At 54.1% G+C, this 11,578-nt stretch overlaps 1 protein-coding gene across 1 annotated transcript in view; it reads right to left on the bottom strand.

Moving 5' to 3' along the window:
* ACACB (acetyl-CoA carboxylase beta) overlaps window positions 1–11,578 on the bottom strand; it is a 125,725-nt gene that overhangs the window by 56,058 nt on the left and 58,089 nt on the right. Inside the window, exons 9-16 of the mRNA XM_045296685.1 lie at window positions 11,257–11,466; window positions 10,297–10,467; window positions 7,634–7,795; window positions 6,685–6,848; window positions 3,168–3,318; window positions 2,959–3,062; window positions 1,397–1,478; window positions 680–825 (exon numbers count right to left, since the gene is read on the bottom strand). Of these exons, the coding sequence (XP_045152620.1) occupies window positions 680–825; window positions 1,397–1,478; window positions 2,959–3,062; window positions 3,168–3,318; window positions 6,685–6,848; window positions 7,634–7,795; window positions 10,297–10,467; window positions 11,257–11,466 (1,190 nt within the window). The remainder of the gene's footprint in view (window positions 1–679; window positions 826–1,396; window positions 1,479–2,958; window positions 3,063–3,167; window positions 3,319–6,684; window positions 6,849–7,633; window positions 7,796–10,296; window positions 10,468–11,256; window positions 11,467–11,578) is intronic.

The raw sequence follows: 11,578 nt of genomic DNA, 5'->3' as shown, positions 1-11,578 counted from the left end.
CCAGGTTGACACAATAAATTTTAACTATCTCATTACTGATTGAGGAGCTTCACCTTACTATGGAACTGGGGACAGCATGCCACACTGGTGGGGTACTTGATAATCTTTAATGGGTTCTGTAGATGTTATTTGGTAGATAATCTCAGCCTCCAAGCTTGATGGCATCCCCTTGAAGGTCTAGGGACCATGGGCACTGCCTCTGCCTCTGCCCCTCTGCTTTCTTGCTTGCTGGAATTCTTGCCTCGAGAGGTTGGCACCATATGGGCCACCCGGCCCTGAGAGCTGCCGGCACCCCACCATGTCCTCACCGAGTCTGGACCACCACCCAGTGATCTCCCTGCTTCCTGGTTCACCTTTCTGCGTCTGAAGAGGGGCTTATGGCCGGGCATCTGACTTAGACTTTGTGTTGGATTGTGATGCCCCCTGGATATTTAATTACGCGTGATGGAAAGCGCTTTCTCAGCCATACACGTGTGTCTCTGGTTTGTTTCTCTAGACCACTCGGCCTTGCATAGACGTCATCACAGAACGGAATCCCAGCCACGGGGCTGATCTCACCCCTGTGCCGGAGGACGGGCCGTCAGAGCAGGCGTCTTGTTTCATTCCCAGGACCCCACCAGGCACACCGGCTCTGCATCTCCCATGCTCAGAGGGCGGGGAGGAGCGGACCCACACCTACCTGTCGACCTCCTCCTTCATGTAGGTGGTGTAGCTGTTCCCGTTGTAAGACAGCAGCAGCCCGCCATCATTGAGCCGATGGGCGTCAATCTCGATGTGACAGCCGTTCATGATGAGCACGAACATGGTCAGAGACTGGCGGGCCACCTGTGGAGACGGCTCGATGGCACCCCCTGGAGGCAGGCCTGCGGTCCCAGGGCTTCCCGAGGTCCACCTGGTCCCTTTGCTGCAGGGGGTCTGGGGTGGGCGGCTCCATCTCTCTCGCCTCAGCCCTTACTCCTGGCCCAGGAGCAGTTAGAGGGGTCTGGGGTGGGTGAGCCTCCCTGCCCTGGGGGAAGCGAATCCCAGTCCAGCTAACACCACCAGCTCTGGGGGCTGGAGGGCTTCTGTCTGCATCTGTCTCCCAGTGTGAGTCCACCCAAGTGGGACCACCTTGTGGGGCAGGAAGGTGCCAGGCGGCCCACGACCTTCACAGCTGGACTACACATGGGCCCTGGCCCTGCTCCTGGAAGTAGACCTAGGTGGCTATGCCAGCCCAGCCATGTTCCGCCGTGCTCCCCACATATGCCTCATCTCCACACACGCCGTCTGACAGCTAGGTTATTGGGGTTCCAAAGGCACAGGGCTGCATAGGGGGCATGAAGGCTCAGCCCTAGGCGACAGAAATGGCCTTCAGGAAGATGGCCTGGGGGGTGGCCTCCGGGAACCCAAGCCCCACCTTGAGCATGTACTTGACGCCTCCGTGAATGAGCTCCACGTCCACCATGTTGAGCAGGGAATCCGCCGGGAGAACTTGGCCCCTGGGAGAGAAGGCATGTCACCTGGCGAAGGCCTTCCCCTTCGGCCGACACGAGCACCCCGTTCTCCACCTTTCCTCAACTCGCTCACCACCACCACGGGTCAATTCCAACTCACAGTGACCCCGTCGGACAGAGTAGAACTGCCTCTGTGGGTTTCCAAGGCCGTCAACCTTTAGAGGGGCAGAACGCTTGGTCTTTCTCCCACAGATCGGCTGGTGGTTCCGAACCCCTGACCTTGTGGTGAGCCAGCAACCCAACACTTAACCCACTACACCACCAGGGCTCCTACCAACGAGCTCTCGAGCTCAGTCCGACTCTCAGTGACCCTCTAGGACAGGGTGGGATGGGCCCTGGGGGCTGCTGAGATGGGAACTCCTTACAGGAGTAGAGAGAGCCCCCCCTTTCTCCTGCTGAGTGGCTGCAAAGATGGGTGAAATGGAGAACATCCTGTTCCATGTCTCTCTCTCTCACACACGCACATGTGGGCACACGCATGCACGCGCACGTGCATACACACGTGTGTGCACATTCATGCATATACACATACATACACATGTGTGCACATCCATGCGTGCGCACATGCACACACATACATGCACGCATGCACAAACATTCATACACATGCATGCGCACACACATACACACACAAACACCCATGCATGCACACACATAGACCCACACATACACGCATGCATACACATGTACGTGTACGTACATACACACAAACACCATGCGTGCACACATGCGCACACAAAAACACATACATACACGCGAGGAAGGTGGAATCTCCCAAGGAGATGAACATTTCTGAGAACTTAAGGAAGCTGCAGCTGTTGGAGGACATGACATGCTTAACAGGCTTGTCAGAAAGTTTCTGCTCCAGAACGTTCTGTATCGAGCGTCTCGGGAAGAGAGCCCTGTGACCATGTATGGAGGGCTACTGTCCTTTTTCTTTCTCTTGCTCGATCTTACTGCCCATCTCCCTGGGGCTTAACTGTGGGGCCTGTGGCCTCCGAGGGGACATGTGGCCACGCCTGGGGACACAGATTTGGCTGTCCAGACTTGCGGGGGAGAGGAGATGCTCTGCACCCCACCACGCATCCCACCCACAGCCAATAGCTCCGCCCCACACAGGGAGAGACCTGGCCTCTCCTACCAGGGGCACCTCTGGTCACCTCCCACTCTCACCCACTTCACCGGCCACCATGCAAGTCAGGTGAGGGTCTAGGCAGGCAGCCACTGTACAGGTGACCTGTAACCTGTTCTCCATCCGATCAGTTCCTTCTCTTTGCAAACGCTTGCTCGGTAGGGTACACCGGTCAGCCTTACAGTCACTCACCCCACCCCCAGTCCTCCAGCCACGTCCCCTCATCCCTCCACCAGGTTCTTCACAGATGGCCTGGTGCCCACGTGCCCTCCCTGCCTCTCTCACGCAGCTGACACCTGCGACAGCAGGGCCAGAGGTAGCCACGAGCCCCACCTTTCCAGGGAGTGTAAGAAGTCCGTCATGCAGGTCCTGAACATCGCATCGGCCACGTTGAGGGCTCCGCACACCACTCCGAGCATGACATCCGGCTTCTCGGCCTGGGAGAAGCTGTGCTTCAGTCTCCATGGCAGCCCCAGCCCCCACCTCCAGCTCTGCGTGTGGTGGCGGGTGGGGCCGGGGCGGGGCTCCCGGCAGGCTCCTACCTGCACTTTCTGGGCGATGAGGTGGTCCAACCAGCCGGTGTCGATGTCGTTGTTCTGGAAGCTCTCGGTCTCCAGGAGGTTAATGAGGTACTCCACGGTGGTCCTGAAGTCCCCCCGGATGGACAGCTCCTTCAGGGCCACCACCATGTTCCTGGAGGGGAAACGCAAGGCTTTCGGACTCATCCCACTGGCCAATCAATCTCCCGTGACTGTGTTTACGATGACTCAGTTAGTGCTAGGGTGGCCAGAAAACACCAGCGGCTAAGGGAGGGCACTGGGGCGGATGACCCAGCTCTTCTGTTCATTGGCTGTGTCCCATCCACCAAGTGACTTATCGTAACCACTCCAGGCCACTGTTTTCAGCTGAGGAATGGGGCAATAACTCTAGCTCCGGGAGCCCTGGTGGCGTAGGGCTGCTAATCACAAGGCCAGCAGTTCAAAACCACCTGTCGCTCTGAAAGGCCAAAATGAGGCTCTCTACTTCAGTGAAGAGTTATAGTCTCGGAAACCCACAGGGGCAGTTCTGCCTGATCTGTAGGGTCACACAGGATGCGTCAGAATGGACTCAATGGCAGTGAATGAGTGAGTGAGCCTTAATTCCACATGGGCGTTTGAGGGTGCACCCAAGGAAATGCATGTAAAGCACCTGGCAAATGATCCACAAATGCTGACAGCTGGGAACACGCCAGTGGCTGTCATGCCAATGCTGGTTAGCCACTCTCTCTGCCTCCCCACATCGCCTACTCCAACCAACTCATGTCCCTAGGGCTGGTCTCGCCCCCTCACGGGCCCCACAGAGGCATGGCGATCACCAGGCCACCAGCTGGCATAGGCTGGGCTGCTAACACCCCCTCTGACTCCAAGGAGCACACACACCCCCACCCCCGTCTAAAGGCCAATCCCTCCACTAGCAATGGAATCGCAGTGAGCGTATACGGGGAAGAAATGCATCAAAGGCAGGCAAGGCTTTACCATTTCTTCCTGGGAGATGCTAGAAGTTCCCACATGTGGCATTCTCTGGAAATCCAGGCTCTCTGGGTCCATGAAGGCTGAATAAGACCTAGAAGCTACTGCCCAGATTATCACCTTTAAGTCTTAAACCAAAAAAGCATCCCCTGAGGCTTTCTTCCACTGTCTGCCTCAAGCCTGACACTCCTTTCTAGAACGATCTCTACGGGGTCAAACAGCAGGGCAACTCAAAAGGTTAGACAGGAACCTTGGAGTACAAAGAGCCTATGCTGAAACAGGAGGAGTAGTTCAGAACCGGGGGGGTCCCCGCGGTTGCCCAACTTGGAGACTGTCACCAATGTCACCGAGCGGTACCTGTAGAAACTGCCGAGTTGGTGCTGGGTCTGTGGTGCGCCTGCTTCACGGTGGTAAAACTCAATGAAAGTGGTTAAAATAGAAACAAAACAGAGCCCACGTGGAGTCCGCAGGTGTGAGGAAGGAACAATGACCGGCCTTCCTTTGGGGTGAGAGGTCAAATGAGGGGGCACAAGGGTATAGAGTCAGTTGTAGAACAGGAGCCAGCACCTGGGAGGTTAAGCCACTGGACTCTAGGACATCAGTTCCCAAACTTATTTGGCCCATTAGCCCCTTTTCAGAAAAAAAACAACAAAAAAAACAACAACAAAAACTTAGCACCCTCCCTGGCAACAAAACACTTTTGTGCTAGAGCTTATCAACCCAAACTCACTGTCATTGAGTCAGTTCTGACTCATAGAACCCTGGTGGCCTAGTGAGCTAAGTTTCGGGCTACTAACCACGAGGTCAAAAGTTCGAAACCACCAGCCACTCTGTGGGAGAAAAACGAGGCTTTCTACTCCCACAAGGAGCTACAGTCTCAGACACCCACAGGGGCAGTTCTACCCTGTCCTATCGGTTCCGTAGGACTTTGTAGCTCAAGTCCAGGTTACAGTGTAGGTATCTGTCTTTGCGGGGCCACCCACCCCATCCCCTCCACCCCCCATCATTCCAGTAACACCAGGGAGAAGCACTGTTCTCGTGTGACCCATTTATCCATTGTCTCAGGATTTCCCATTTTTTGCACCAAAAGGACACAAAAGACTTTCTGGGAAGTCCTAGGAACACCAGGACAGATGGCCACCCCGCCGGGTTCTGACCAACAGGCTCAGAGAAGCGAACTATTTTTCCTGCTGAATGCCACTGAGGTGTGACGGGTGGGGCAGTGAGCGCATGGGACAAGCCTCAGGTCACTGCATTCACAGCAGGCTGGGCGGACTCGGTCCACCTCCTTCTGCTAAACAACAAGCTTCCGGAAGCCCTCCAACAGGGCTAAAACTCACAACTCTAAGTCGGCCAAGAAAGCCGGTTCAGCAGAACCAAATTCCTGTCAGTCTTGGCTAAGCATCCCTGGCCAGGAGGCCGGGCTCTTACAAACGAGGTGTCCACGATGCCTTTGGGGGTTTCGACTGTCAAGGGCAGCTCTCCACCTACCAAAGGGTTAATGAGAGTGGAAACGACTTTTTACACTTGTGAGTCGAGGGCAGAAATGTCCAGCATGGGGGTTTCAGGATCTGGGGATGCCCTTTGGCGGTGTTCGGCTCTGCCGAAAGTGCCAGGTGTGGACTTCTCTGGACCCAGTGGGCCCAACCCTCCGTGTGGTGAGCTGTCTGTAGCAGACACCAGACTCCGATAAAACCCACGGCCGTCAACCAAGTCGCTGTCAATCAAGAATCACTGTGACCCTGTTAGGACAGGGGAGAACTACCCCTGTGGGCTTCCAAGACTGTAGTTCTTTACGGGAGTAGAATGCCTCATTTTTCTCCCGCAGAGTAGCTGGTGCTTTTGAACTGCTGACCTTGTGGTTAGTAGCCCAACTCATAACCACTTCACCACATTCTACCAAGCCAGAAACTCATATGACGACCCAATAGGGCAGGATAGAACTGCCCCGGTAGGTTTCCACTGTAACTCTTTGGGGACTACAAAACCCTCTGCTACTAAGTCAGTTCTGACTCATATAACCCCATAGGACGGAGCAAAACTGCCCCTTGGGGGTTCCTGAAGGGGTAAATCTTTAGGGGAGCAGAAAGCCTCATCTTTCTGCCAAGGAGTGACTGGTGGGCTCAAACCCCTGGCCTTGCAGTTAGCTGCTGCATGGCTAACCACTGCGCCACCAGGGCTCACTGTGGCGGACACAGGCCTAGGAAGCAGAGATGGGAGATGCAGCCTCAGCAAGGACGGTTTCAGGTTTAAGTTTGGGGTAGTCTCCTCAGCCCTTTGAACTTCTGCTATCACTCGGGTGACCTTTGGGGCTCCCATCAGTTGCGACTTCTGCTACATGATGGACAAGTGACCTCGGGCGGGCTCCCTCTACTTTACTCCCACACACAACGAAGGGCAGAGGCTCAACGCTGGGCACGCAGGCCCAGGGCATCTCAAACAGTCTGCCCTGTGTTTCTCCTGCCTTTGTCTCCTATGAAGCCGGGCACCCGAAGCCACGGGCTAACTGTCTGTACCCAAGGAGGAGAGGGGGCGGGAGGGAGGTACTGACGAAATGGCCTCCTCTCGGTTCTCTCCCCAGGAGAAGCAGTGCCCGAACTGAGAGTCCGCAAACTCGTGCAGGCCACCGGCCGCCGCCACGCTGAAGTAGCCCCACACGTTCTTGTTGCTGCGGAAATTCAGCTCCTGCACCGTCCCGGAGCTCGGCTTAAAACCCTGGAGCCCGGAGGGAAGAAGGAAAAGAAACAAACAGACAGAAAATGGAAGAAATGGTCACTCCAGATGGATTGATAAGGCTGCCAACAGGATCAACCTCCAGTCACAGTGGCCCTACCCACCCTGGCACGAAACCAGACCGTCCTGGTGCATGGGGTTTTCACTGCCCTTCTTCCTCGTCTTAGTCTGGCAGCTCTGCTGAAAACCCACTCCGTGCCAGCCGACAGGAGGTGGCAGTGCAGGAGAAGCACTGGCCGGGGGTAAAAACGATGTTGCCTGCCTGGAGGACGCAGGAATTCTAGCACGGGAATTCTCCTGACACTCCCCAACTCCAGAGACAGTCTAATCCGAACTCAGCCCCAGGGGGTGATGGGAAATGGTTAGGAACGGACCTTTTTGAGGCTCAATATCTCACTGACAAAGGGCTAGTTTTTTTGTCCTATGGCAAGATGCCCCAGTGCGGTGATAGGACTGACGTAGCCTCTTGGGTGCACTGACCGGGCTGTGCAGTCGCAGCCCCGGCAGATCCCAGGTGGAGGTGTTGGACACGGTACTGCAGCCTCGCCGCTGCAGAGCAGGGCCTGCGGGGCCCACTGTGGCTGGGAATGCCCTACAGTGAGCGGTGAGGACACTGAGGGTCCCTGTGCTGACGCTGCCCGGCCACTCCTGCGGCGCGCGCGGTATCCCCTCTGGACAACGGTAGACACCTTCCAAGACGAGGGGCCCGGGTCGGCCCCAAGCTGGGAGATCTGAGATTCTGGGAATGCAGGGGCCCCACTACTTGCCTCATCCGGGTTTTCGCTGGTGATTCTGGCAGCAATGACGTGACCTCGGGGCAGTGGAGGGTTGGCGGGGGTCTCGAAAGAGATGGGTGTCAGTGCCCACGGTGACTCCCCGTATAAAAGCCGGATGTCCTTCAGCCGGTGCAATGGTACACCCATGGCGATCTAAGACCAAGAAATGCACGTGCAGATGGTGAGACCAACCAGCCGCAGTGCCGGATGCAACCTAGGAAGGAGCTCGATACATTGTGTCAGACTGGTTGACACTTATGTGTACAACCTCATTCCATACTGTGAACAGAGACACAAAGACAATACATTGTGTCAGACTGGTTGACACTTATGAGTACAACCTCATTCCTTATGTGAACAGAGCCGCAAAGACAATACATTGTGTCAGGCTGGTTGACACTTAGTATACAACCATATTCCATACTGTGAACAGAGACGCAAAGACAGGAAAGGTCCTCGGGCTCCACACTGCCCCTCAGAGTGCAGGACTCAAACAACGTTTCATGAAGCATCATGTCACAAAAAGACACGTATGTTTACAAACACCTAAGTGAGGTGTCAACTAAGTCCACGTGGACGAGGCACATCAGCCTGTGGGAGCCAAGGATTGTAAGAATATAATAATAAAAAAAGAATATAATCCAAATCCAAAGGAGGGAATGCTATCAGAGGCTACATCATGACACCTGGTTTGGAGAGGGATATGGATGACCGTGGAAGGCCAACATGCATTGCAGGTCCACACCTGGATTAAGGCTCTGATGAACCCCCTCTGCTCATAGTTGATGATATTATATTATATATTAAAGAATGCCTTGTTATTTGACAGAGCACACTGGAAAGACAATTACGGCAGATGTAGTTATGTTAAATTATTGTATTATCATCTTTTCTTTTGAACTCCCTTTGGACCCATTTTAAAGTTGCTTCAGTTAAAAAAAAAAGGGAAGTTCATGCATGTGGATTAAGCCTCCAGGGGACGCCCTCTGCCCATGGACCAGGGATGTGAATAGTCTGGCTGCCAGGAAGACCGCCTTGGAAAGTGGACGATTGCAGATGCAGCTAAGTTAAAATGTAGCACCTTATTATCTGATCTCCATGATGGTTCATTTAACATTTTTCTAGTTTTTAATGTTTTCTGCTTTCTTTTAGAGTGAGGATTGCATCTGTTTTACTTTGTTGCTGTTAATTTTGCTTTTGTTTTCTACATGGAATCCAGGATGGGTAAATCTAGAGAGACAGTCAGTGGAGTCATAATAGTCCCTTGGGGGTGTGGCAGGGGAGGTGGGGGTGGGGGATGGGGAGCTAATGAGTACAAGAATGACGAAAATGTTCTAAAACCGATTGCGGTGATGATTGTACAACTCTCCTTGATGTGGCTAAACTGTTGAATTGTACAGTATGTGGAATTATATACCCATAAAATTACTGAAATAAAACAAAATGTTTAATTAAAAGGCAAAAGTGTATAAATGTGCTTGGCACAATGGATGGATGGATGGAGATAAGAGTTGTACGAGCCCCCAATAAAATGATTTTTTTTAAAAAGGCAAAATATCCCACAGCATCAAGGCCATTCTGACTCAGAGGGTTTCCGAGGCTGTCAATCACGACAGGTGCAGAAAGCCTCATCTTTCTCCCAAGGAGTGGCTGGTGAGCTTGAACTGCTGACCTGGAGGTTAGTGACCCACTGTGTTACCCACTACACCACCAGGGCTCCTTCCAGGTAAAGGGGAAGGAACTACGTTTGGCTGGAGAGTTTAAGAGGTGGTGCAGAGGGCATCACGAGCTGGGCTTGACGAGGAGTGAGAAAGGAGACAGATCTCGGGGCTGACATCACCGAGGGGTCAGCTTCAACCAGCAGCAGGGGAGACCCAGATCATCACCCAGGCCTCCCTATGTCTGTGTGGGGAAGGACACGGCGGCGGTGTGAAGCACAGCCTGCTAAAATCCTTAACCAGGATCTCATCAGGAAGAAGGGATCGGACAAATTCCAATGGAGGGGTGCCCTGCAGGAAACTGACATGCCAATGTCAAGGGTGGAAAAATCTAAAATCTGAGCTCTGTTCCAGATTAAGCACACGAGGAGATGTGACCGTGAGAGGCATGTGGGGGTAGATCTTGATTTGAGAGAGAGAGATGCCATAAAGGAGCGTCATTCTGATACCTTCAGGTGGCTAGAGGGTAGACAGGTATTAACTTGGGTGAACTGTAAAAAGAAAAACTTCAAAATCACTGCCACTGAGTCAAATCCAACTCACAGGGGCCACAGCCCTGCGGGTTCCTGAGACTGTAATTGTTTCTGCCAATAGAAAGCCTTTGTCTTTCTCCCATAGAGCGGCTCGTGGTTTCAAACCACTGACCCTGCAGGTAGCAGCTCAACCACTATGCCCCCAGGGCTCCTTTTAACTTGAAGGTGAAGGAAGTAGCCAACAAGGAAGAAACGTGGGTGTGAGAGGGAGAAGCCAGGGCAAGTCAGGGGGAGGGCTGATCAGTTGTTTAAGTTGTTGAGGGCAAAAAAATCTTTATCATCTGATGTGTCATCCTGATCTCATTCACAATAAAGTTTTGGGGGGTAAGAAAAAAACAAAAGCAGTCAAGGGACAACCAGCCGAGAGATGAACCGGATGCGGAGACTCGGCCTCTTTCCTCACCTGCAGCTGGGCGGCTGGCAGGTTGACGTCTGCGATCATCTCTGTGCAGGGGTGCTCGACCTGCAGGCGAGGGTTCAGCTCCAAGAAGTGGAAGCTGCCGTCCTGGCTGTACAGGTACTCAACGGTCCCTGCACTCATGTAGCCCACGGTCTTGGCCAGGCGGACAGCACACTGTGGGGACGAGAGGGACAGAAGGCCTCGCAAGAGGTTCCTAATGGCCTTTCTCACCGAAGTTCTCTGGACTAATGGAATCCCCCCACCCCCCACACAAAAAGTTATATACACACGTGTTTGTGCATAGGCTTACACACACACACAGAGTTTGCAACACCTAAACCAGTGACTGTGACCCTGTTTTGAGACTTCCTTTTGTCCTTGAAAGAGCTCATGTCAAGCTCCGAAGCTGAGTCATTTCTGGACACGTAGTCTTATAAAAAGGGACAGGAGGGACCCAGAGACCCAGAGCGGGGACACACGTACGGAGAGGCATCTATAATGCCACGGAATTGAACACGCAGCAACCCTGCATTTGCTGTTTGTTTTGCTGTTGTGTATTCTCGGCGGCAACGAAACAAATTCAACTGCTTTCCAAAAGGTAAGGGAGACATCTGCAAGCAGTCAGGGATGCCAGAAGCACCTTGGGGTGATGGCAAGAAGGACCCCCCAGTTCCTACCCCATGTCATCTATGTCCTGGTTCAACCTGCGATAAATTCCTGGTCCCTAGAGCCCCACCCATGGGATGTGACGCCACACCAGCATTGGGACCCAGGGGCAGCAGCTGACTACTTGCCTCCACACTCCCCACACACTCACTGTAGACCTACTATGTGTAACGTCGTTTGCGCTGCCCTGGGATGCTGAAACCATGTGCTCACCCACCCCGCCTTCCGGCAACCCCGACTCATCGGAAGCTCGTGCAGAAGCCCGCCCCCGCCCCTCCCAGGTCCTGGGACGCCCACCTGCTCCATGAACTCAAACACGGCCGGTGAGGCGATGGTGGCCGGAGCCTCCTCGATGATTTTCTGGTGCCGCCGCTGGATGGAGCAGTCCCTGCCAAACAGGGACACGGCATTCCCGTACTGGTCAGCGAGAATCTGGACCTCCAGGTGGCGGGCGCTCTGGGCCAGCTTCATGAGGAAGACGGGGGAGCCCGGGATCTCGCTCTGCACCTGGTTGGGCATGGAAGGAGACCGGGACAGGGCAGGGAGTTAGGGGGCAAGGCAGGGACACACGAGGCAGGCACCCAGCCCAGGACTTCTTAGCTTTATGTTGTGCTAAGAA

This window comes from Echinops telfairi, unplaced genomic scaffold (genome assembly GCF_000313985.2).
Source record: "Echinops telfairi isolate 266 unplaced genomic scaffold, ASM31398v2 ScPeMD7_7412;HRSCAF=8450, whole genome shotgun sequence".
In the NCBI taxonomy this organism is placed as follows: domain Eukaryota; kingdom Metazoa; phylum Chordata; class Mammalia; order Afrosoricida; family Tenrecidae; genus Echinops; species Echinops telfairi.
Note: the sequence above shows the minus strand (reverse complement) of the source record. Positions and strands in the feature narration are given on the sequence as shown.